The sequence below is a fragment of the Vidua chalybeata genome, chromosome 6 (genome assembly GCF_026979565.1).
Source record: "Vidua chalybeata isolate OUT-0048 chromosome 6, bVidCha1 merged haplotype, whole genome shotgun sequence".
In the NCBI taxonomy this organism is placed as follows: Eukaryota; Metazoa; Chordata; class Aves; order Passeriformes; family Viduidae; genus Vidua; species Vidua chalybeata.
The window spans coordinates 10,491,711-10,519,453 of NC_071535.1; the positions used below are offsets into that span (position 1 = coordinate 10,491,711).

The 27,743-nt window shown below is 37.9% G+C and overlaps 1 protein-coding gene across 1 annotated transcript; it reads right to left on the bottom strand.

Moving 5' to 3' along the window:
* Positions 1-27,706, bottom strand: TRAF3 (TNF receptor associated factor 3). The gene is made up of 10 exons (XM_053944884.1): positions 27,465-27,706; positions 24,278-24,329; positions 21,924-22,028; positions 20,873-21,040; positions 16,551-16,631; positions 13,803-13,877; positions 11,909-12,001; positions 7,371-7,511; positions 2,278-2,452; positions 1-1,079 (listed from the first exon to the last, which is right to left on the bottom strand). The coding sequence occupies exons 1-10, from the start codon at positions 27,704-27,706 to the stop codon at positions 508-510; spliced, it is 1,704 nt and encodes a 567-aa protein (XP_053800859.1). The 3' UTR covers positions 1-507.
* Between the last annotated feature and the right edge of the window lie 37 nt (positions 27,707-27,743).

The window sequence follows — 27,743 nt, forward strand, 5'->3', positions numbered from 1 at the left end:
TTAAAAAGACAATATACTATATTTCAGACAAGATTGCACCTCAGTTTTTCAAAGAATATCATAATTGCAACATTACTTCATCTTCTTTTAACATGCTGACAATTTCCAGCTAGCCCACATGTGAAGGGTTTTTCTTGTATTCTAGCTTAAAAGAAATAAAAGTCAGTAATTGATTCAGCACATACTGTATATGTCTTTTCACCTCCAATTGACTAGATCATTAATAAGTTAAAAAAAATCCTCTCTGACCATAATCACTATCCTGACGAGCAATAAGTGATTCATCAGAGCTCAAGTGTTGCTAGTTCTATTAAAAAATATACCATGGTATGATTTCTTAATGTGTTGCTACTTTCGCAATTGGACCCTATGCAGTTATGCCTTCAAACTCTTCCATCTGTTCCACAAGGTGGTTCTGTGAGCTTTAGGACCTCTGATTGAAGACAAACTGATATAAAACCCCCAAACGGAGTTGCCTTCTGTTTAATCTGCCTCCCCCAGTGTATGTCAGGGGTCTGGTAGATCCGATGTATCCACTATGACTTTAATAAAAATAGTATCATCTTTAATATACGTTCCATTCTCTAGAACAGTTTGAGCCACAAAGACCGGGCAGCCAGATGCAATGTTCATTTCTCCAGTTGGCTTCTTGAAACTGCTGCTGTTCGGATCTGGCTTGAAAGCATCTCCCAAGTGGCGTCGAGACGGTCCCTGATCCATGAGCATGAGAGTCACTTTCTGTTTGAAGGGCCAAGGAAGCAGAGCATCGTATTCTCCACGCATTATGACAAAAAAGAGAGACAAGTGCGTCCCCTTTCCCATGCCATCTCCATTCAGGTAAACTCTGGCACACATCTTGTAGCCAAAGTATCCAGTATAAAAGGGTTGGCTGTACAGGGACAGAGTCTTCCCCATGACTGCTTCTTGCTTCCGACGTTTATAGTCTCGGATTTTCCAAATCAACACTCCGTTGTAACTTGCAGTTTCTAGGACCTGGAAGCGGAGGTCCATGTCAGCCAGCCGGATGTCGTGAACGCTCAGCATCTGATCGTGCCTGCTCAGCTGGGTCTCCAGCAGGCCTGGCAGAAACACAAAGGATGGGGGTGAGAAACCTGCTGTTTACTAAAGGCTGTATAAAAATCAACCACCAGTGCTGCTACTGTGTATAAAAACACTTTCCTCCTCAAGAACCAAAGTGCATTTAGCCACTGATGAAGCAATTTCTACAGTCTCTAATTTGCTGGCTGGTATCTAGATTAGCTAGGATTTTTACAAACATGGCTGTTAATCGTACATGCAGTGAAAGTCAAATATTCTAATCATCTAACAGATTTTTCCTAGTTACTAAACAGTATAACTAGAGGCTTCCATTTTTTGAAAGGAGACTTGGTAGCATTATCTGCAGATTGCTATTTAGCAGGTAAGACCTTGGACGCAGTTACAGATCCTGCGTAATCCCTCTGAAATTCAGAAGCAATCCGGATCACTCAAAACATTCTATGTAGACACTATTTGTCTCAGAAGCACAGTGCTGTTCCAATGTCTGAAGTTCTTCATAAAAAAACCCCAAACATTCAAGCTTAGATCTGTATTATACAGTCATTTATTTAGTTTAGAGTGAGAGCTAAGTCTTCTGTGTCCCCTTTCCCTCTCATGTTACTCTTTTGTTTTGTTACTGGCAAAATTGGCCAACACACAATACTGAGAAGCAGATGAATTCATAAAGCAGGTTTATCTTATATAGGTCTATTTAAATGTTCTTTGTTACAAATGCCTGCCTATGCTCACTACACTGTACTGCTGAATTCCAGTTTTTATTCAGAAGCACAATAACCTTACTCTAAAGCAGTTCTCAGTCTCCCTACTATCAAATACACCTGTCTAACAGAATCAGGATGGGTGGTTTCAAGTGGATAACCATACACAAGGTATGGATCCATTCACAAGGGAGAAGTGTAGTAAAAAATGTCAATATACCAAGACTATATTTAAAGAAGTTGCTGAAAGCTATTAGCTATCAAAGATCAATTAAGAAACTGTTCATAATGAGCTAACAATGCAGTCAAGACAAGAGTCAATAAAACAAAACAGAAGACAATAATCAAACCTAAGAAAAAGCACGGAAGCAATACCACACCATTAACAAATGAAATACACAATCTCCTACTCAAAAATCAGAAGAATTGATGTTTCCATATAAAAGTCACAATGGGAGTGCCACTCGAGGGACACCGTTTTCCTCTCAACAGCCCCTCAGCCCATTGTGCTCACACTCACTTGTATTCCGAGCTCCTTGCCCTGCAGTTTTATCAACACTTTCCAGCTCAGTCACTCTGTTCTGAAGGGATTCCACGCTGCTCTTCATGCTGTCAGCTTCCTCCCAGTTCTGTCGGAAGGGACGGATTTCTTTGTCCAGTTCTTTGAGTTTCTCTGCTTGACTGTCTATCACTCGCTTTACAAAATAATAGCATTTGAGTTAAAATAACACAAAGACATGATTTTATGCAAATTAAACAAAGATTATATGTTGGTAATAAGACTGAATTTCAATATAAATAATTTTTGCTTATGTCTAGTATTTTAATAACACAAATTTTGAAAATTTAAAGGAATAGCCCAGGTGTTTATGAAACACTTAAAAAAAATTTAGTGCTGCATAGGTAGAGCACTCTCAGAATTAGCAATAGCCTTATTTCAAAAAAGGGACTTGTTAGTGTGTAGCTCTTGTCTAAGGTAGTTTGATTTTTGGGTTTTTTTGAAACCTTTCAATACAAGAACAATTTTCTGAATGTCTCTACATTGGTATTATGGGCTGATAACTGTTGGGTTTCATGTGACAGTACTTAAGCAAGAAAGTATGGGCACAACTTCCTGTGGTGTGGATCAAATGGCTGCCCGTGTGCACAGATTTATATTGGTTTCCAGCAAAATAACTCATGCCTCCAGGAAAACATCATTATTCTTGCACACATGGAACATGAGTACACACATGTGCAAGCTCCCAGCTCACATAAATCAGTCATCAAAGCCTAAGTTATTATGTGCCCACAACCGTATCAGAAGCCCTCAAGAATGAAAGCAGAATGATGACTTCTATCCCCTTAAGTACCTTTAAAATTCCCACTCTTACTTCCTAAACTCAATAACCCATGCATTTTGAAGGTATTTCTGTTGAGTCCTTTTTAAAAAAACAAGCAAAAAAATAGCCCAGCTGGTTTTGGAAAGGCATGAAATATAACACTTAAGAAGGAAACAGACAGAAAGGCCAGTATTCTCTTAAAAAGGGACATTGCAAGCACCTTAGTATATTAAAGAACATATTTCCCAGTCTACCTCAAATCTGATGCAAGAAATACACAGCACTTCACATTATCACAGCTAATTTGGACTAGCAGGAATTTTAGCCAGAACCCTATAATCAGTTGTGAAGTTCAAACGATAACAAAAATATCTGAGAGAAGAAACTACTTTTGCTACCACCTACAGTTAAATTCCAAATCTAACTTTATAGCTTTATAGTTTATCATCATATAGAGCCAACAAATGTAAAAATGATTTTTCATTTCTTCACAAAAATAAAGTGGCAGTTGAGTTACTAAGAAAATAAATTTATTTTGCATTTGCCTTCTGGTTGGCCATGTGGATTCAGTGTTCCCCACTGATGGGGAATACCCTTTTGCCTCATGCAACCTCTATTTCCCCTTTGAGCCATTTGCTTTTAATCACGTGGTTTCATTTATACTGAAAGTCTGTAACCATTAATTGAAGGTTGTCAATTTGATGAGCCAGCTAGGAACATCAGGTTCTAGGAGTCTTATTTTTTTGTCTCGAAACAACTGAGCCATCTAACATATTTCAGGATTAACTATTTATTTCTATGTTCATGTTTTAAAACAAGTTAGGCATCTCTCACATCCAGAATTAGGGCTTTGTGAAGGAAAGCTGTGCACTGAATCATAAAGGCCAGGGGTATGGGCCCAATAAATATATGAAGCAGCTTGCCTGGACTTACAAAACAGCACCTACCAACACAGTCACACCCTCCCACCTGGGCTGATGGTAATCAGACAGTAGAGCAGGGAAGGGCTGTTAGCCATATAAATAAGGAAACATAGCACAGCATGGCCTGACTGCATGTTGTGAGAGCAGAACCAAAGGATTCGGCCACTAGTTCACAGTTAACATGCAAAAGTAGCTCAAAATATGCCCAAGTCAGATATTTTTCCTTTACTCATACCAAACATGAAGTTTCCAAGGCAAGAACAGTAAGTAACATGGCTGGGGTTTGCACAGTGCCTCACCAACTGCACCTCTTTGGACTAACACAGCATCAAACAAAACAAATGATCACATTTTTATATGAAAGGGGAAGTGCTAAACATGCAGAAGAATTGTAAGCTATTCTTTTGGGAAAAAATAACCCAAAGTTGTTATTAGGGACTCACTTCTCTCCATCAACCTGTGCAACATTCTACCTTTGTACATGCATAACCAACTCTGGTTTAGCTGCTTCTGTTTCACATTGGCAAATGTGTAGCATTTTTATCTACTGTACCTTGACATGAGAATTCAAGAGATATAAAATAATCAAAAATAAGACTTCTATTTAATTTTTAAAAAGCAGTGGGATCTCTGTCTTTTTACCCTACAGGGAGTCAACCTCCCTCCTGCTGGGAGATACTGATGTACTAAATCTGAATTTAATGCAGCAGTGGAGATTTTCACTCTAATTATTCCATTAGAAAGCACACAGATGTCTCACACTGTACTCATAAATTTTCAAGTAGATATCAATTTTCTGCATGCACTTTTCATTCTAGCAACTGACCTCTCTAGATCATTAATCTCGAGTTATGTGCTTGGCGAACCATTGTGAGCTCCTTTTGATGTTGATTTTCATATGGGGTTTTGTTTAGTATTTCAACCAACTTCCAGAATTTTAGCACTATACTTACTAAAAGAATTTCAGAAAATGTCACGAGGAACTGAAGCGCTGTAATGACCTTTCCATTGCAACTGATAGGGCGAAACTGAAAAGCTAAAGAACAGACTAGAAAAGGTCCTGCTTGACTTGGAAAACAAATCACGTGTCCTTCTCCTCTGAAGGAACGTACTACTCGTCAAATCATTTTATGTTCATGAGGCCACTGTTTCTTTTGTCCCTCAGTACCTCATGTACACCCTGCTTACAATGGGCTTACTCACATGCTTCCATTTCCATCTGAAAGACTGGACACTGCATGTGAAAGTTCCTCTCCACATGACAGCAGCCAAAAAAAGTATCACGCATCCTTGGTAAAAACACTTTCCCTAGAGACCAATATATAGAGAACCCATCTGAAAACAAAACATCTCTAGGCTGAGGTTCCTGCCAGTGCCCAGACTCCTTTGATGCATTTACACTGGTTGTGTCAGATGCCTCACAGTGCAGATGATGCTCACTGATGCTGTTGCCACTCTCCAGCCAAAAAAAAGTCACCCAACAGCCAATGGAACTGTACTAGGCATCAAGAGCATTTGTACATCTTGGGGGACTAAGCAAATACCCCTTGCTCAGACCTGAACTGGTTAGTGCAGCATCCATGGCTCCCAGATAACCACAGCTGCTCAACACAACCCAGGGAAAGAATGGCTCACAAAAGGTAACTAATTCCTTCCACTTCTGATGGGCAACAGAAGGAGGCTGACCATGTTGTCCAGGAAAAAACAAATTGAGGGGTGTTTCCAGGATACCCTTAACAATCAGACTGAATCAGGAAATTCTGCTAAGTGGAAAAAAAGAGGTTGAAATAGCATTGAAATACAGTTTGGCTTAAAATAACTAAATTAAAATAGCTGGCAAGAGGAAGTAAAGAGCAGGAGGGGAAAACAAGAAAAAAAAAAAAGAAAAAAGAGCAAAACATTTTCTCCAGTACTTATTACCACCACAAAGCCACCTGTTGGAATCTGCTGCTTTGTAGTGGTTTGGGGTTTTCTTTTTTCCTAAACCAATCACTTGAAAATTGATTTTGCTAACACTTACAGCTCAAGGAAAAAGATATTGCAATCTGTCATTTAAGACAATAATGAAAAACTCTGCTCTGTATTTTTTTTCCATTTCCACTCTCACTGTTGGCCATTGAGACAGCATGTGTAAGAACTCCAGGCTTACAAATTAACTTACCTCCTGGTAGATTCAATCAGCAATATCAGTACATACAAGGATTAGCTCCCCAGTGTCAGAATGCAATATTGCAGGCAGGCAGCCATATCCCACACTATCATCAGACAAGTAACAATGACTAAGGCAGGCTGAGCTGGTTACTAAGTGGGCAGGTCATGGAAAGAAATTACTGCTATAAGGAAAAAATGTTGCAGTTGCCAAACTTGACAGTTTCCTGATAAAGCATCATCAAGGGTCTCCAGGATCTGAGCTCTTCAATGTGCCACCCTTTGAATTTTAGCCACACACTGGTTTGGATACCTTTATCTTTCTCGAGTTACCAACATTTGCAGTTTATATGTGAAGTGAATAATAAGTGAAAAAGATAATTTTATTTACATTCCTTTATGGTGGATGCTACAACAAGTATCTGATATTCTAGCAACAAACATACTACATTAATGTGTAAATGATACCTCCACAATTCCTTGCTAAATATCTCCTGAGGTTTCCCTTATTGTGGCTAGTATCATGCAAGCTAATACAAATTCCCAGCACCCACATCCCAAGTCAGCTCTGAATACAGAGCAAGGAATTTCAGCTTGGGCTAACCACCATGCTAGGGCATCTTGAGGATTTCTAGTTTCATGCTGGCTTGTGGCCAGGTCATTCAAAACACAGAACATTAAACTCAGAGCTATGAGCGAAGGAATAACTAGATAAATTTTCCTCAGAAGGACAGCAGAAATAGGGATTTTTAAAAAGTGTATTCAAAAGCATTGTGCTATGTTTGAATTAAATCCACATCAGACTGATCTCACTCATGATTCGTTTTTTTTAATACCGGCAAGTAGAGAAGGAACATATGTAATACTCGTCAATTTTAAGGTGCTAATCTTGTCCTTCAGTGGGACTTCCTTAAGCGTTTTTTTAAAGTAAAAAAAAAAATTATTCTTCATACAAGACTTCTACTTTGTTTTCAATATTTTCCTTTTTTAAATGTTTTTTTTTGTGTTGTTTTAACATAGGCTAGGCAATTGCAGTGGTTTAGTTAAGTATCTTACCCCGTTAAACACAACAAACCAGAAAAAAAAATCGGAATGGCTCCCTAATAACGTAAAATATCTCCCCCCCCTTTTAATTAGACCACCTCACTTCACAAGGGTAAAGGTACAGAACAGAAGCTACTACCATTTCTGCTTTAATGGGGAGAGTCTGTATTTCTTACCTGTAAATGAAGTATTTTAGATTCATTATTCCGCAGCATTTCCTTCTGTCTTTCAATTTCTATTTCAAAGCTACAAATCTGATTATGTAAAGTTTGTATACTCTTGTTCTTTTCCAAACTTTCATTCTGGAGCAAGGCCACCTGGAAAAAATTCTACAATTACTCCTGCCAAAGTTTATTAAAATACTAAAATACCTATGTTAGTTTAAAACTATCTTAAACACATGAAAGGGATAAGATCCCAATAAAATCTCTCTCCATGTATTGCAAATAAATAAATAAAACACAACCTTCTGATAGCTATTTTTGCACTTCCAATATATGGCATTGGTACAACTTTGGCTTAAGAAAGTGCAGATGGGATACAAAACCAGCAAAGAACTTGTGTCTAAATGTAACATTTCCTTTATTCACTTGTTGTTTAATGGCTTGGTTTCCTGGTTTACATCAACTGACTTGGGAGTTGCTTGGAGTTTGGAAGAAACAACCTAATTCACTCTAAATGGGTGTTAAGAACTTGAGTCCTGCACAAAAGGGACACCAGAGACAAGCTGAGCTGGTTGAATCAGGGAACACTAATTTTCACCTACTCTAATCTGTCCTGATCTATAGCAAGTTTAAGGAAAAACATCTGCATGGGACTGACTTGGCTTAAGAGAATGTGATGGTGATGAAAACTCTTGAAATGAGTGAATATAGAAGGGATCCATGCATTTGAAGGACAATCCAATGGTGCCTACTAGTAAAAAAGACCAAAGAACTACAGGCTGTGAATTACATTCTCTCTCTGCACTGACATTTTATGAATTTATTCATTAGTGACTCATTCTGTTTTTAAAACATGAGCCTTGTTAAAAGAATATTGTAATATATATCTCCTTGGGGATGAAAGTAATACAGTAAATATTTTCTGTCACACTGCTTAGTGCTTGTTCATTAATGTGGTTTGGAGAAGGGGGCTGCTTGGTGGTGGTGCATTGCTTTTTTGAGAAATGTAATTTTTCCCCAGGAAAGATCATTCAGCAGCAAAAATGTAGAAAAGACTTGGCACAAGATGATGTTTGGACATGCCCTGACTATTCCACAGATAGATCTTAAAATGGGTATGACACAGCACCATTTCAGACCCAAAAAAAATCTTGATAAATGTTTCACATCATGACCAATTACTTGGATGTTTCATGTTCTCAGAAAAATCTACTCCTGGCCTTTATTACAAGTGCCAGTTTGAGGTTAAGCCATCTTCACCTCTGATGTGGGTGCCACTGCAGAATCCCATTCCCCAAACTGCCCTCTAATCAGATACCATCACCAAATCCCGTATGTGTCACTGCATTCTCAGCAGAACCTAGCCTGTTTGAAAAGGTAATTAATCTCAAATCTCTGAACCAGCCTAAACTAGACAAAGGACCATCTAAGTCCACAGACATTCAGCAAGTTCATTAGACAGGGGCCCAAATGTACAGAGATACCATGATGTATGTGTGGGTTATCTACTTTTCAATACAGTACAGTACAGTATCTGTGCATATACACACATAGGCTGGTTCTACATTTTATACATGGAAAAACTGGCAAAATAAACACAACAGAAATGAGACAAAGCTAAGTTTGTCAGTCCAGAGAGAGAAGCAATATTGAGACTGAAGGAATGCTTAGGTACCAGGAAAAAATTTAAATTTAAACCAGTACCTCTGCCTCCCAGATATTTAAGATCAGCTGGGTGGACACCTCATTTTTTTTTGCATCCTCCATTTCCTTAATGAATCAGAGTTCTTTAGTTAATTGTGATCTTTACATTTCCCTTTTCTCACTGTTTCCTCCTCAGGCCTCCTATTCACATGGCAGTTGTGCTCTGGGTCACTAAGCATTGCATTTCCATTTTTGTACAAGTTATAAAACATGGGTCTGTTTTGTACGGAGATTTTTCCACACAGCTTTACAGAACACAAGAAAAGTAGAATTATGTCTTGCAGTCCTAAATTGTATAGAACTGTCATTGCTTAATCAGCAATTGTAGTTTGGTTGTGATTTATGAATTTAAAAAAATATTTAACACTAAATAAGTTTTCCAACTATAGTTTCAGCATAAGGCTTTGGAACTCAGTTTTAAAAAAGGGTGAAGGAAACACACCATCTAATTACAAATTGCATCAGCTTCCTTTACTTAGTTGGCATATTTGAAATATTCTTAGGAAAAAGCATGCTCTTATTCAGCAATTTTGCAACTTAAGCTGTTGCTTACTAAAGAAGAATGGAAAAAAACATATGCCACAAGAAACTATTCAAACAGGTTCCGTATTTAAGTCTCGTATTAAAAAAGAAAAAAGAGTTTATACCAGTTTTCTATAAGAATGTGATAAAGTCACAAAATTATGTTCAACCGATTATTTCCAACATTACAAAACTGTGGGAGTTCAGTCTGCAATTCTACACCATCACAGAGGGGGGAAAAGCACTGAATTTTAATTCCCCCTACAAAGTTTTGATTCAAGATTTTACATCTGACCTTCTCCTACTACTCTTTGCCACCAGCACCATTCAATACCAAACTACTAACTTAGCACAAGCTTTGCAGCTCTTCAAGATTTCCAGTTTGCCTACTCCACATGCACTGTTAAAGAATGTGGTGACTGGAAGAAGAGAACTCCTTTCCCCTCCCGACATACCACAGAGAGAACCCCAAATGAAATCTTGACCCTATACAAACTAAGAAGACTTCCACTGGCTTCAGTAGGGCTAAGATTTCTGAAATACCCATCAGCCAAGTTGACTGTGCATTGTTGTTCTTCAGTGCATTAATTTTTTCCTCAAAGAAGAGCACAGCAATGAAGTTACAAATCATTTTGTTACCCTTCCCTAGAATAAAGTCACTGACATATGACATGTGGTTAGCTATTCTGGTAAGTTGGCACTGGCTTGGGATTTCCAGTGATTCAACTCTTTATTATGAATAGGAAGAAGTCTATAAAGCAGGAAGTAAAAAGAAAAAAATGGACATATGATGATAAGCAGTTATGTCCTAAATGAAAGCTGAAACAGAAGTCGAGCATAAAACAGTAGTGAAGTGTATCATCTCTAAGGTCTGTAAGAGACAAACATAGAACCACTGGGCATTTTTTAAATGACAAAGCACCTCTCAGGACGCCGAGAAAAGGGCAGAACATGATCTATTCTGCAAGTCACAGGGAACGTGGGTTTTTTCCTATGATGTGAAATAAATTGCATAGTTTTCATCAGACTAATGAAAAACGAACTAAGGATATGAATCTGTATCTCTCAAAACCAAAAACTGTGAAGTTCCTACACTGACAAAGTTTCAGATGCAAAAGCAAACTTATGTTATGGATTGTCAAACTAAGACCTACCTACACATGTTGAAAAATTCTATATAAAAATATCTGTATTAGAACTCTGCCAGGTTCAATGGCTTCCTTAAGAGGCTTCAAGTTCAGTTCAGGAACAACCATGCTGGGGGCAAAAAACATATTACACTATTCCAGTTAAAGTCTGCTTGAAAACTACGATTCCTGCAGCTGCATGACCTTGTTGGACACCCAGGCAGAAGAGATCTCTGTAGGACAAGAAGGGAATTTGCTTTCTAGACAGAGTTTGCTTGTGATCTAGCTTATGATCTGCTCTGAGATGACAGAAATCATATCCTAAGTGCCACTGAGCTTACTCTGGAATTGCTGCTTGTGAATTCATAAGAGTCTGAAGGGGGCTCCTCACTCATGTGCCTGCATTTGTAGAATACTTTGGTAATTCTGGGATCTTTTTTCTCCTATAAATGCAGAAACATTTGATGTCTATATAAGATTTTTTCAAAAGGAATTAAGAAAACTGCAATCTGTTCTTCAGTTTTGCATTTTTTAAATCAAAAGCTTGAATTTTATTCGCAGAACACAGGTTAAGTCATTCAAGCTTATTCACAAGATCATAGCTGATACAACTCCCAGCATCTCCCAAATCCCAAACAATTTAAAACCTGGAGTCCCAAGGAAACACTGCAACATGAACTTCATGCTGGTCTAGCACTAAAGCAGACATCATCATGCCCATGAGTTACAGTATATTTAATTTAATTAAACTGTGCAGGTCTTAAAGTTTGGAGAGCAAGAATAAAAATAAATAAAATAAATAATCAGTTTATTACACAATTCTGAAGTTATGTCAGGAAAAATTATGAGGTAGCAAAGATACAGCTCATAGTGCTGCCATGGCTTTCTGAACTCTCTGTTCTGTAAGAAGGCAACTCAGAGAGGAATCATAATACTGACTATTTATCTGAAGTAAGCGTTTTAATTAAGTTATCAACGAGGAAAATTATCCATCGAGTTGGGAAGCCAAGTTTCTCACAGCATTTTATTATATAGCAAAGGTACAAAGACATGCTAAATGGCTTGATAGCTTTTGAAGTCTACTAGTGCTTTAGCTGTAATGCTGAACAGCTGTAAAACAGGAAAAAAGCGCTTCTTCCAGTACTTTTGTATGATTTAAAGAAGTCAATGAAAATTAGAAGTGAGTAGAAGATATACCTTATTTTCTAGAGCATTGCTCCACTCTTTCAATAAGTTAACATGCTGCACTGCTGAGCTGGCTTCATGTGCTTTAATTTGTTGGTTTGTTCCCTGTGACAACAAAGAATTTATACATTTTAGCCAATTCCACTTCTTTTAAACCTACAAAGAAAGAGTATATAAAGACATCGAACCAATACTACATATTTTGGTTCACAGGTCCTTGTTGCAGAACTGTAGAGAGGAGGGAAATCTACTTGGGAATTTACAAAAAATCAGGAATACATTTAATATAGCAAGTGTTTTATACAACTGCTATGTATCTCCATCCAGTGTGCTTGATAACTCAGAAACAATAAAGATGAACAAGATTTACAAAATGAGTTGTATTTTAGAGTCTTTTATGTAGCTTAGAACTAAATAAAGCACAATAAAACCCTTGAGTCATATAAAATCTGAAACTTCCAATTCCACTAACTGTAATTTAAAACTTCTGTTCTATTTCATGAACAGCTTCATAAGCATTACATTTTCCTTCAGCTGAATATTAAAGACAAATATTTAAGATAAATTTATCATCACTGGAAAGTGCCAGCTTTATAAACTACGCTGAGAGTTATTACAATGCCTACTTTGTCATGTTTAAGATGTTACCATGATTGTTCCGTGATACTCAGATATGCTGCCTCTGCACAACCTATAAGTGCTGTTACAAATAGTCACTATATAAAGAGTTTACAGAACACACATAGATTATATACAGAGTACATAAGATGTAGACCACATTACTTACTTCGTTTGTATTGTGTTGATTACACCTACTTCAGTAAGTGCTTTGCAATGCAGAGAATTATTAGCTTTGATGGTAGATAGTACTGCAAAGCAACTGAAAGGGTTTCAATGATCCTCAAGGTATGTACTCTATATAAAGTACTAAAAATATATATGTGGATATATGTACATATATGCACACATATACATACATAAAATGAATGGCAATACGCACAACATAACAGTGGGCAGGGTTACAGCATTGATCAGTTCTACCACTAAGAGCATTACTGTTAACACTTAAAAAGATGAATGCTCATTATTTAAGAACCTGGAAATACCTGCAGGACATCATCTATAGAGATGTGTTGCTCCTCAGTGAGCCCTTGTACTTTTAAAGAGCCATGGGCTAACAAATTAATCATTCTATCACATAAACACCATTTTTTCCTGTCAGTGGTTTCTGAAATGTCCTGACTAATATTTTCATTACATCAGCATACAAATTCCCCAGGATTTATGGTAAGGGAAGCAGAATATTGGAAGAAACTGGAGTAATACTACTGAAACTAAACTCTCAGGTTTGACTTTATTTTTTTAAATATTGCAGGGATTGCCAGGATTAAAACCTAAAACTTTTTTAAAAAAAATAAATTTCATGCTTTGATTATACACCTATGTGCACACAGACATATTAATGCACATAAAAATACATGTTTTAAGTCTGCTAACCTACATGTAACCTCAATTAAAAATATTAAGACACACAAATGAGAGAAAATATAAACATACTTAGTTCAGAAAATGTTTTCATAGAAAGAACTGAAGTTACTAGTCTAGTCTCTGAAGAACTAAAGAGACTTTCCTCTTATCCTACATTAACAAGTTCTTCAAATGTGTCATATTCCTATTTCAACAAGATACACCTAATACCTGAACTCACAAACCACTGCAGAAATGTGTGGGCTTTTCATGTTGTTTATTTTTAAAATTCAAAATCAAACATCTCCTGTATAATCACTTGGTACAACTGGATGATTTTCTTAACTGAAACTAGAGACGTCCAGAACTTTCATGTCAAAGAATTAGGTTCTATTTGCAGACTTTCATCAATTGGGAAGTATAATTGTTATATACTGACCTGAAAAGTGCAGCCATAACGCTTAAAACTACAGGTACTTGGGGCATTAATACATTCTGACAAATGTGCATTCAACTGCAATAGGAAAAAAATGTGAGTTTTGTCAAAAAGACTTTGGCATGATAACATAAAGGGCAGAGGGTATCAGGTTTGTATTGTGTGCCATTTGCAGAACATACAACACACATGTGTATATTTTCTCCAGTCTGATCTCAAGTGCTAATTCTGTATATACACATATGTAAACCACACACACATGCCAATACAGTATACAGTGTGATACATTTAATATACAGTGAAACTTCTACCAAAGACTATTTCAATGGGCAACCCAATTTAAAAAAACCAAAACAAACAGAAAGAACATACTCTATAATTATTTGATTTCATTTGACTTTAGTGAATGGCTAATCTTTTCTCAAAAAATGATATATTTTTTACTGGTGCTCTGAGCAAGTCTTAAGATCAGTTTCACTGTAGTAAAGTACATTTTTTTCTAATCCTAATTTCACGAGGAACCAACTTTTCAAAACATAACATGCAATTCTCCGTGCCTAAATTTAACAGTTAAATTACACAAAAAAGACTAAACAAGTACTGCATGAAACACACAAAGAGTTTTAGAATAGGTACAGTTAAGTAACTTTTTAAAAAATGCAGTACACGGGATTAAAACTGATTAGTAAAATGCCTGCATTTTTCACAGATTGAGATTTAGTTCAATATCTTGGATTATTATGAGCACAGACCACTTTTCATTTAAAAGTAAACCAATTCACAGAAGCATATACATATATATGGACAGCAGCAGCACAGATGGCAGCAGCTGGATGCAAACTGCCTAAAAGTTGGAGCAGAAAGACATTTTTGGAAAGGACAGCCTAACAAACACTCTCTTTTCAAAAACAGAGTCTGCAGTTTGTATTTCCCACAAAGCAGACAGGAGCCAGAGCCTGGCTCCTCAACTGGCATCACTCTTTGGGTTGCAGAATCTCATCTGAAATTCCCACACCTTAAGCCCCACATGACTCAGCTCATCCACCTCCCTGGAAAGAAGTGGTGAATCAACTCTGCTCTCAATGTGTAGTTCTGGAACAGACAAGAGAGTCTTTAAAATCTCATACTGAGATGCCATCAGTCACTCATCTTTGATTCACAACTATTGTGTTCTAAACACTACCTGTAGAAATTCACAGTATCATTTCAAAAGACATGTAGTGGAGAAAAAAAATGAGGTAAGAAAGGGACATGTGGTCTAACAGGTTTTACAAGAATGCCACATTTTTCAACTTCTGAAAACCAGAAGTCTGCCAAAGAGTTATTAATTAAACATGAAAATTGCCTTTTATTCTACAATAAGATATCCACTTGTACACTACAGAATTTTCTCAAACTGTTAGGCAGGCATTTTCCCATTTTCTGCATTAGACTTCTTGTCCCTAATCATGCAACCAAGGAATACATACATTTTCACAGTATTAGAAAAAAAAAAAAAATTAAGCAACATACAGCAACAGATGATGCAGGGCAAAGGGCTGTTTAAAGTTCTGTTTCTACCCAATGGTTTCAAACCCCATTCTGACTCTGTGTGTAACAACCCAGCCTTTAATGGTGCAGCCCTTACAAGCAATCAGACACACCTCTTCTGAAAGTAACTGCTGAAGTCAGGGTTTAAGAATAAGCCAAAGGGCTCCAGAATCAGGATCTAATCTTGGCAGTAAGCACTGGTAGGGTTGGCCAGTATATGTATTTTCTCTTTTCTTAACAGCTCAGTTTCTCGTAATAAATACAGTATCTATCATATATTTTCTATTTCATTATCTTGGAGGAAAAGACTGCATTAAACTTTGGCAGGAGTCTTATGTGCCTTCTGCACTCTGCCACAATTAATAATTTACAAGTGCAACTGAAAAATTGTACGAATCCAGCTTGGGAAGTAAGTAGCAGAGGAAAGAGAAAAGCTCATCCTCAGATCAGAAACTTCACTTTCCTTAAAAGAGGCTTACTGAGTGATGAAGACTTCAGGAAGTTCTTCTCTATCCTTGGCAAGTAAGTTCTTAAGGGAAAAATTAAGTACCTCAATTTTGACACAAGCTACTTTTATCTTTTCATGTACAAGAACATGGATCTCTTCAAAGCCAGGCTTAAGGTTTTTTCATTTACATATTACTGGAAGCTTCTACACATCAGGAGAAACTTTTATGCTTTGTGGCATCTGCTGTTGGAGTGTTGTACTCAACCTTAATCTTACAGCATTTCTCTAAGTATCAGTTACTATTTCCTACTCCCAAAATTTAATAGATTTAATAGTAATTTAAGTTTTTCCATGAAATTTCACATCTATATGATTTTTGTAGTCTCTACTAACTCTTGTCAACATGGACTGAATTATAATTGTGTATTTTTATTTTAATATAAGCTAACTACCCCAAGATGCTGCTCTATGGTGCTGAAACAAGGGAAGGGCAGGGGGAGAAATAGTAAAAACAAAAGCAAGAAGGACATGCGCTAATCTTGGACAAGCCAAGTGTAATAATGACTCAAAATTAAGAAATTGTTCCTTTTAAAATAGTTTTTCAAGAAATCATTAAAGATATTTGAGTGTTATCACACTTAACTGTGTGGTAGAAAAAGCTTTTCCTTAGATCTCACATTTTAACAAGGAAATGGCTTCTGGCAAAATTCTTGCGAGATCTTACTAAAGATATTATTTAGTTTTTCAGCACAACACTGGGCATGACTTCTTACCTCGCTCCTCATGAGTGTTTTAACACTACATTTATGAGGACATGAAACCATGACACATGGGCAGTCTGTATCTTCATGTTTCTACAGAGGAAAAAAGCAAACAAACCACAAATCAGATCTTACACTTTAATTATGAAAGGAATTACCTGCAAAGAAAAGCATCCTACAATAATTAAAAATCCCACAAGATTTTTTCAATGTTATTCCCAATTGCGCAGTTACAGAACTGCAATTGCTCAAACATCATTTTATACTTTTGAGGGAGGTGTTGATATTCTGAAGCAAAACCAAGAGGTTCCTTGTCTTCTCCCATGCAAAGCAAATCTGTTTGTTTCCCATTTTATTGGTTTTACTTCATACAATGAAACAGTAGTCAAAGTCAAGCTTTAACCCCCAACAATTACTCACAAAATTGGGCATCTTTAAGGGAAAGCAGAACTAGTGCAGATGTCCTTTCTAGTAAGGGTATATACTGCATGGAAAAGTTCATCAGAAATGTACAATGTCCACTGTCAGAGATTCTCTTTCCTATGTATGGGTATTCCCTTCCAATTATTTTCTAATTTTGATTCCCAAACACCTGATACTAAGACTCACTGTTACACATCATGATGCTGGGCAGGGATTTTAAGATGACAGGTATCTCAGCATAGCTGTCAAACCCTACCACCCCAGTGAGGGAAGAAACTCAGGCCCAAGATAACTGAATTTACATTTCCTCTCCGTTTTCTTAACAAAATGAAAAATCCGTTTCTCGTCAAGTGACACGTCCCATTCAACTTGAAACACACTGCTTCATTTCTGGTACTTAAGAAAAGCAAAGGAAACAAAGCTCTAGATTTATAAGCCTGTTAGAAAGGGAAGAACAAATAACATGCCCTTTTGCCCAGTAACCAAGTCTATTTTTTGAAACAAAACCGAGAGGTAAAGGAGATCTGATCTCCAAGATGTGAAAGGCCTTGGTCAGAATTCTGGCATAAATCTGCCACTATCTGAAGTTGTGCATCTCCTCCTTGTAAAGCAGGCCATCAGATGGTGTCCTGAGCCATCTACCCTGCTGTGCTTCCCATTCACACTCGCTCACTAGGGATGAGGCACAGTCCCAGGGAACCCTCAGCTGCTCCTCAGCCAGAGAGCTGGGACAGCTCCTGAGCCACATCCAGTCCATCCCCACCAGCGTACCCAGCCAGGAGCAATGCCAACCCCCCTCCTCAGAGCAGCCTGTCAGGGTGACAGCAATGCTCTTCTGACAAGTGCAGCCCCAAAGCACCACTCCTGCTCAGAGTCAAGAGCTGGACCTGGGCCTCTCCTTCTAAACACATCTGGAATTGCTGGAATTGTGCTGAAGGGAGACATCTCACACAACCACTTTAGGAGCCTAATGCCCTACACACATCCTTAATTATTTATCAACTGAAACCCAGAAAAGTAATATTCCCTTCTAATGTTCATTCCCTAATTCCCTAACCCTGTTCCCTAACCTGCCCAAACATCTGACAAAGGCTGTGACACTAAGTCTTGGTTCATGATAAAAAGGCAACATGCAACTCCTCGGCATTCTCTCCTGTTTTCCTCCTTGCTCCACATCCCAGTGTCCACCCACTGAAGACACAGCAAGCCTTTCCAGAGACTTCAGGATATACTAGAGTAACCCCAGTCCAGTGGCAGAACTCTCTCCCTCCTAATCTCAGTTCACCCAGTGGAGTACATAAAGCCAAACACCAAATCCAGTACAAACCACAGGTGACAGCACATGCAGGGCTCCCAGCACAGGTGAGGGCAGGGCATTAACAGGCAGGGCAGGATATTAACACGGCTCCCAGAAGAGCCAGTGCCACATTAGGAACATGTCTGGCTCCAGAGCAGTAACAGGGAGCAAGGGACAATGTCTGGGGTCTTCCCTGATGCTGTCCCAGTCAGCTCAGCTGTATTTCAGAGCACTGGGTAGAGCCCACATTGTCCTGGCAGGGTCTGGTTTATGGCCAAGGTTTCAGGAAGGAGCCCAGGCATGAAACAGTGCTGTCCTTCCAGATCCATGTCACACTACTGCTGTCGAAGTATCAGTGTTACAGGACAAGCACTTCCAAGCAGCTTTGTGGATTATATACAGAAAAATACAGTAACCCAGAAGCATTTCACTACTAATTTCCATTTTAACAACGCACCATCTTTATCTGTCAGGAGGTAGAGGATGGAAAAAGTAGGTTTGTGACAAAAAGAAACCCTCAATTTTTAGATGGTCTGAACAAAGGACATTAAGAGGTGAGTGGGCATGCAGGCAAGACAAATACAATCTACAAAAGCATTCTACTGACACTGTTAACTTGTTGGAGTCTGCCTCCAACAACGGGGATTTCCTACCCCACGGGTCACGGGATTCTATGAAGACATGAACCACATGTTCTCCAGTAAAATTCTTTGTTTCCATTTGCATACCTTTTTTCTCAGTCTGCTCCCCCTATCTCCGTTTTCAGTTCAAGTCACTGAGGCCAGCTTCAGCCATTATTACATTAGAGAAAATTTTAGGCTACAGAACTCAGAGATGAACTCAAGTTCATCTTTAAAAATCCAGTTTTGTCAACGAGGCGACAAAACTCAAAGGAGAAGTCAAAAGAAACCTTACAGTACCTAAAAGGGCCTAAAGAAAGCCAGAGAGGGACTTTTTTTACAGAGGCATGTAGAGATGGGACAAGGGAGAAGGGCTTTAAGATGACAGAGGGCAGATTTAAATCAGATACTAGGAAGTTCTAGACTGTGAGGGTGGTGAGGCACTGGAACAGATTTTCCAGAGAAACAGTGAATCCCTGGAAGCATTCAAGGCCATGTCAGATGTGGTTTTGAGCAACCTGGTTGAGTGGAAGCTCTCCCTATCCACAGCAGAAGGGTTGGAACCAGAAAGATATTTAAGGTCCCTTCCAAGTCAAACCATTCTGTGATTCTAAGATTCAAACAAACAGTGTAATTAAGCTTCTGATTCTTATTACTGAAGTATAGCGAGATAACATTTTAATCAGGCCACAACAAAGAAGCCCATCTGCATTCCTATAACCACTGAACTTTTAAAAATCTAGGACAAAGCCCCAAAAATATCAGCCAATCCAGTTTGCAGAACATAGTTAAAACTCACTGATTCTGTCTGTTAAGACACCACACATGTTTTAATATCACTTTTTGCCTCACACCAACCCCCAGCCTAATCATAATTCTGGGAGAACAGCATCCATAATCTACCTAAATACACTTTCACCTCTGTATCAGAATGTACAAGAATAAATACAGGGCAGACTTAATTTTTCCTGTGTATTTTCATATTTCAGCCACCTGATTCTAGGTAAGGCACAGTTATTGAACTACCAGCCCCTGCACTCAATTAACTGAGAGCCAAATCTAAACCAGAACTTGGCAAGTTTCTACCTATGCCTTTTTGTAACAACATCTCCAAGCAAAGAACACTTCTCATCATTGTCAGACTTCACCTAACAAACAACACACAAGAACACAAATGAGAAGAAAATTTTCATCACTCTTACTGTAGTAAGAAGGTGTGAGATCCAAGACCATCAAACTACAGAAACTATGTAGACAGAATTTTAAAAAAAATGTTAAAATCATACCAAGATAGATTCAGCATAATATCTTTCCATGTGAAATAATATAAACACAGTCAAGTTAAAATTCTACGTGTAAAAAAGCATGACTTTCTCAACCCCTGCTCTATAATTCTAACCCTCAATATGCTGCCTATCATACAAGCTACTCTGATGCCAAGAACAGCAGTAACTCATCCTAGGCCTGTCATGTACCACTGCTGGTTATGCCAAGGTACAATTTGCTTTTGTATTCTTCCTTTCCTCTTGTAAGACAGAATTGGTTGTACATTCTTCCCTTCCTCCCATAACAGATCACACAGTACCCAAGAAGGATTACATAGAAGATGCTATTTTTCCAGTCAATTGCAATGCTTATGCTTTTCTTATACAATATTTGATTGTTATTATAGTAGTTGCATTTATTATCTAAATTGTAAAAAACTCTAAAAAGCATAGCAAAATTAACTTCAGTATCAATACCAGGCAGTGGATCTGAACTTTTTAAAAAGCAGTATCTGAACATCAGAATAAAGAAAATATTTCCTGTTCAATGCACTTTTTTTGCAGGAAAAATACATGTTTTGAAAGTCAGCCTGTTTTCTTTTTTTGTTTATTAATTCTGGCTAACAGGCCAAAGCTCTTTTGGCAGCTACAGAGAAGGACAAGAAAAGTTGCTATTATTGTACATTAATGTAGGGAATCTTGATGTATATACACAAGAAAATACTGCACCTGCAACATAATCATTGGGACTTGGCTTTTACAGTATTTACAGGTTGTCTCCCGGTATTTACAGGTCTTCTCTACATGGTCTGGCAAATCTTTTCTCAGTATTTTTTCTTTGCAATCAGCACGAGGACATGGGAGTTCTTCAAACTGACAATCAGTCCTCAAATGCATCTGAAAGATTAAAAAAAAAAAAAAAGTCAATCCAATTAAGTTTTGTGCATGCCTTCCATCCTTTGAAGACATCCAACATTAAATAACTTCAGAACCAAAGTAAGGAGAGTTATTTTGTGAACTGCATCACACAAGAGCAAACACTGACAAATCTACTCAGGAATACATTTCTGACTGTACAGTCCCTTTACCTGGACAGCTGATTTCACTGCATTACAGATCTACATGACCTACTCCTACACTAAAAGCATTCTAAGACAGCACAAAATTCTACCCAGGCTGTTTAAAGAAAAAGTAAGCACTCTTTTTAAATGTATATTATTCCACATAGACACAGATGCTGCTTTAAATTGTTTAGGTACCTGAGCTTGCTCAAAGCAAGAATCTACACATCTCACTGCAAACTGCTGTGCAGCCATACCATACAACTGTTGAATTACAGAATTACTGCTATCTCATGCCTTCACCAAAACAGCTACAGCTTATTTTACAGAACTCTGGAGAAGCTAAAGGTTTAATTTCACGCATAAACACCACATGAGAGGATTAAGATAAATAAAACCACGCCAAAATAGAAATCAAATTTCTCACATTTGTCAAGTACACATCAAGATTCTTCACTATTCTATTTCTCCTTCCAGTTCTCATTTGGTTCATACATTTATATTTCCAAGCTTTAGTGCCAGACAATCACATGATTTTTTAGAATTCCTTACAGTTAAAAAGCTGAGTTTTAAAACAATTTAAATCTATTGTAACATTTCTAAATCACATTAACCACCAGTGAGAGTAAGTCAAGAAAGTGACTGTAATTTTAATTTGCAAGAATTTTTAAATCATTCTCTAACTCAAAAGAAAGCTTATGACTGTTAGATTAACTTACCAGTAATTGACCCAAAGATAGCTGTTCCTTACAGCCTTTGTTTTCATTTCTGCAGTATATCTGAAGGGCAAGTAGTTCTCTCCTGCAACAATTATCTTTAAATACCTGAAAAATCAAAAATCACTTTATTTTACAAACTGAAAACCACTCAAGAATACGTAAGTTCAAATAAAGTAGAAGCCATGCAATTCAGCTACAGCACTGTCGTTCAATTCTAGCTTTATGTGCCAGAAATAAAATCCTGCTATTCTATTTTTCTAGAATGTGCACAACACTGAGGTTCCTCCACTGTGAAGCAGCTCAATGAAAGAGTATTTGGACAGATACTTTACTACTGTTTCAGCTGTACTGTAAATACAATAAAGGGAAAGGTACAAGAAAGGACCAAATTTGCTTTTTGCTTGCCAATATTAGGCCTGCACAAGCGAGAACTCTCTCCATTGTTCGGGGAGCTGCTGTATTAGGCACAATGCCATAGGACAAAAGAGACTCAAAGCACCGTAGTTAGGAGAGCAAGTGTTTCATGGATGGTGGTCCCAAAATTACTACATTGGGGGGCTGGAATACCTACCTGCACTTCAGTGGTGACACATAATTACAGGTATTTTCTAAGGTTTTAGATGGAAGGAGGTTTTTTATATCACAGAGAAGCAGGCTTTAACTGTCTCTCCATTTTAATGTTTATGAGCACTTTCAGCATTTTTTGTCCACAATAAAACTGGAAGAAGTTACAGATAGAGAGGTTGGGGTTTGAGTTTTACCCCATAAAAGACAACACAACTGAACTCCCAAGGAGCCAAATTGCAAAAGGCAGGAACTAGATAGAGAGAGACAAGAATTGAAAACCATTACTGCTATGTTAAAAGTCCAGAACTGAAGAGATAAACTTGTAATTGTTTTTCAACTGCTTTAATAGCCATTAAGAAATACCTAAGAACCAAGCCCAACCTATGACTTCTTTTCTGATAAACAGACTCCTGTGATATGTGCACACTGCAGCACTCCTGTAATTATGGAATGGTTCTGCATGCTAACACTTAACCAAGAATTATAATCCACCTGCCCACAGTGACTATGAACCTATCCCCAGTATCAGTGAAGAAGGGAACACTGCAATCACTCTCATCTGATCCCATCTGACACGGGTCACTGATTTCTATTTACTTTTCAGAAGCATGTGGGAAATTTAATGAATCAACAAGTCTCATTTAAATAATCAATTGGCTCTGCTGCAGTATCTCTTCCAAAGTAATTCACAGGGTCAGTATGCAGAGTTTTGCTGACTGAAGATAAGGTAAGAAGACAACCTTTAAAGTTTTTCAAAGACTATCTAAAAGCATTTCTGTGATTCAGGACTTCAGCATTTTGTGGAAAGAGGTTTCCAGTTTCATGAAAAACACTAATTTGCACAGTTACTCTAAGAGGCATTTAGTATACATTGGCCTTCTTGTCCTGTTTTAAAGATATTTGAAGTTTCATAACAAATGCACATATTTATGTACATTGAGAGACAAAGTCAAGAGTTAAAAGAACAAATAAATTAGGCATCAATATTATTGGTCTGAGCTCCTGGAGAGTCCCTCCATGTCAAAACTAAATTACACTGAGAACTATTCAGAGAACTGTTTTGGATTAAAACAAAGAGAGATTAATGCACCCATCAACCTCTTCTTCAAAATGGTTATGAACACAAGTATTCATTTAGGCAAGAAAGACTACTAGCACAAATAATTTACTGAACACTTTAGCAATAACGTAAAACCACATAAACCATGTACTAAGCCAAGAAGTTTTTCTACCTTAACGTTTCAAAGGCAGCAAAAAGTTTTGATGTGAAAAACAGTGAAGAGGGTATCACTGAAATAACTTCTACATATAAAAAAGAATCTGATTCCATTACCACTACTGTAACTCCCCACTGGCCTAATTCCAGTGGGGTTCACTGAACACCACACTGTAAAAGAGATGAGTGAAACAGCAGCCACTGGTCTAGAACCAAATCAGTGTTCACCTAGACTGTCACATCCCTGCAGCTACAGGAGATGGAATATTTCTTATCATCCTCTGGACTGATGGGAAGACAACTGCAATGTGTTGCTGCAGCTCCCAACTAAGAGTAAGAGATGTGACACCTGTCTGGACTTTTTGGGATGAAGCTGTCATGTTTTCTACCATGAGGTTAACAGGAAAAATGAGCCACCTACCTCTATAAAATGCATGCCTCAGGTTTTATGAAAAACCTACCTTTTTAGGCAGCTTATTAGGTTCATGAAATAATTACCACATAACAGTAACACAATTTGTGTATGCCACACAGTTCAATACTCTTGAATAAGAAACAATTTTAACAATACCTTATCTTTTACTATGCTTTCTTGACATGCTGTACATTTTGGACTAGAAGACCTGAAAAGAGAAAAACTATTTTAGCTCATCTGAATTTTTGTAGTACAAAAATTTCAGTTTGTGAAGCACTTAGTTTTGATTATTCAATATATTCTAAAATCATTAAAAGTGGATATAGTTAATTGTAAGGAGAAAATACAACATTATTTCAATAAATTTGAACATTTGAGTGTTCAATGTAAAGTATCTGGCATGCCCAAAGTAAAACCACCACAAAGTCTCCAGACAACTGCACAGTGGTTTTCAAGCTGGCAAAACTCATTCCCTATTTTTCAGTCTGCACCTGACCCAAAGTCATTGTCATTTCTCAATCTGTGCAAACAGGCCAAATATTGTTTCTTCAATTATTGTTTTTCAAACAACACCTAATGAAAATTTACTTTCTCTGACAGTCAATTACATATACTTTTAGGGTAAAAAAGTATTTATCTCCATGTCCTTCAAGTCTGTTCTGGTTTTAGCAACTGTTACAGATGCTTGTTGCCTCCTCTATCTGAACTACTGCCTTGTAGCTGTCTTGGTAAAGTAATTATTAAACTTGTGACCTTTTGGACAACAAACAGAATCAGGAGCAGGGCAGATTGTGAAGAGAAACTGGAGTGCAGAAAACCTGAGTTTTTACAGCTGTTTCTGGCTCTGACCTGCCAAGTGTTGTAGTGTAAACCCCTTAGAATCACAGAATGGATTGGGCTGGAAGAGAGTAAAGCTCATCTGGTTCTACTGCCCTGCCATGGAGAGGAACACTTTCCACCAGAGCAGGCTGCTGCGTTGGTGGTGGAGTCACCATGCCTGGATGTGGCACTCGGTGCCATGGTTTAGTTGAGGTGTTGGTGCTGGGTTGGACTCAGTGATCTTGAAGGTCTCTTCCAACCTAGTGATTCTGTTCCTTTTTAGTTCCTTTTCACAGGAACAGTGAAAATTATTTCCCTTGTAAAGCACAGAGACGAAAAGCACCAGGTAAAACTGCATGAATTCTTTCATAAAGCAACTCACTGACAGGCTACCTAAGCTGTGGCTGCCAGCAGCAGTGCAAATCATGTAAAAGGCTGAAAAAGTTCAATTATGTTATATATTCTGTATGGTTATTTCAAATCATCTCGCTGGCTTCTGCTTTTCAAACCAACCATTTTGTGTCTCATCATATTTCTGAGCATCTTAAGTACCTTGAATATCTGTAATGCTTTTCATAAGTCAGAAACAAAAAGGAATCTAAACTACATCAGGGCATATAGTGTTTAATACAATGTCATGCTTTCCTTGCTCTTACTGAATTCACTCAAGCATCCAATTTGCTTTTTCAAACTACTCTTGCATACTGAGCAGACATCTTTACTGCTTTAGCTCCACCAACTCCCAATTCCTTGTCCTCAAACAACCCTGGAACAGAAGTTGCTAGCATATAATTACTGTGTTTGTGTATGCAGCAGCGTATCAACACTGAGTGAAAAAATATTGTGCCAAATACAGGACCAACATAACCCCATTTTACTCTCAATTTTATGGTACTATTTTTATTAAAAAAATAGAGGGGGGAATGTAAATTTTATTTTAATAAAGGATTTGTTTACAACAAGCACTTAAATAAAGTTAAATAACTCAATGGCCTTAAGCACGTGTCCTTTTTAGTAACAGACTGGCTGGAAAGTCAGGAAGATAAAATTACACATATTCTAGCTACACTGTAATAAACACATGTGCATGTCTCACAGCAGGGAAGGAAAATTGCCCAGACTCTAGCAATGCCAGAATTGTTACTGCTTAGATTGTCAAGGATCTGCTCTGCCAACCTGTTCACATCCAGGCATGGCAGGTGTTTGGTTTTTTGCAGTCACTGTTATTAACCATATAAGTGTCTTCCAAAAACACATACTGAATAAGAAATAACTGCATTTCTTAAATACCACACCTCACTTCTCACTGTGTATCAAAAGAAGCATTGGTGGGTTTTTTTGTTGTTGTTTGAAATATGAAATGCTGTAGGCACAAAACCTGCAGGAGTGCATTAGTGAGCTATGGACCCTTGTGTTTGCCCAGTACAGAGATTACTCCTTATCAGGAGACTGAGTATTGTAATAACTTCCATACTCTTTTGCCATGCTGCATGTAGCCTTGACTTAGATATATAAGTATTAGATATCAGATTACAGTATTTCCAAGTGACATATAAACCAGCATCTAGAGTCAGAGTGGTCACAAAAAGTAAACAGATCACCAAGGCTTCGAAAGTCAAATGCTCTCTCTGATAGTAGTCCAGTATGCAACATTCATCCAGCCAAGTATCTTCTGTATTTCTGCTTTTCCAGTAGTAAATGAACATATTCAGTGCTTATGTACCCCAGGAGACTGAAGTGTGCTGAATGGTCTCCAAACCTTACACAAAGTTTTGAAATCACATTACTGAACACAACCAGCAGTAATGCACCAAAGTTGAGAGACAAAGAAATCTACTGATGCTTAGGCACTTAAAACCTAGATACTCCCTGAATGAGAGCACTTTTATTCTTATCTAGACTGGGAAAGATTGCACTTCTCAGCGCTCATTTTACATCTATAGCATTCACTCACCTCTTTGCACTCTGGCCCAAACATCTCAGTAATAGAGATGCCAGCCTTTCTGACCCTCCTGCAATCTACAGGACATGCAAGTCCCATAACAAATAGCTGGAAGGGCTACAGGGAAACTGCTCCACAAGCAGGTACATATATCCAAGGGTCTCACCACCCATTCTGAGGCTGGGTCCACAGCTGGGTTAGATATCACCACCCCAAGGAACATGCTCACTTCCTCACACAATTACTGTGTGTATTTGACACCAGATTACCCAAGTTAGAAGTCTTATGAAACAGCTACTCCATTTGGCTTCCACAGGGAACAAAATTTTTACCTAACACATTTCTACACAGGATTACACCACCTTAACAACTGTTGCAACAATACTGATGGAAAACTCAGTTGTCTTACCCTGACCCAGAGTAGAGCAAAAATATTTGCACCAGCACACAGATAACAAATACTCAAGCAAGCAACAGTGGAAGGCTCAACATATTCCTAAAGCTACAATGGTGTTTGCAGTAATGGCAGTAGTTCACAACATTTGAAGTTATCAACGTGCTCTACCAGAACAAACAACATACCTCAGCAAGGCATTCATGCAGGTTTCACAGAACCTGTGTCCACATTCAGTCTGTTTAGGATTGCATAAGATGAGGTGACATTTTTCACATTTGTACTTATCTTCCACAGCATTCACAAATTTCTCTTTGTAGCCACCTTGCTCTGGAACATAGATGGATGCTGATGGACTGCGGTCAGGATTGGCCCTCTGCTGTACCATTTCTACAGATAAAGGGGGTTCTGACTTCTTACTGGGGTCCATGCTCTAAGATAGTTTCTGTGAATCAAAAGTGAGAAAA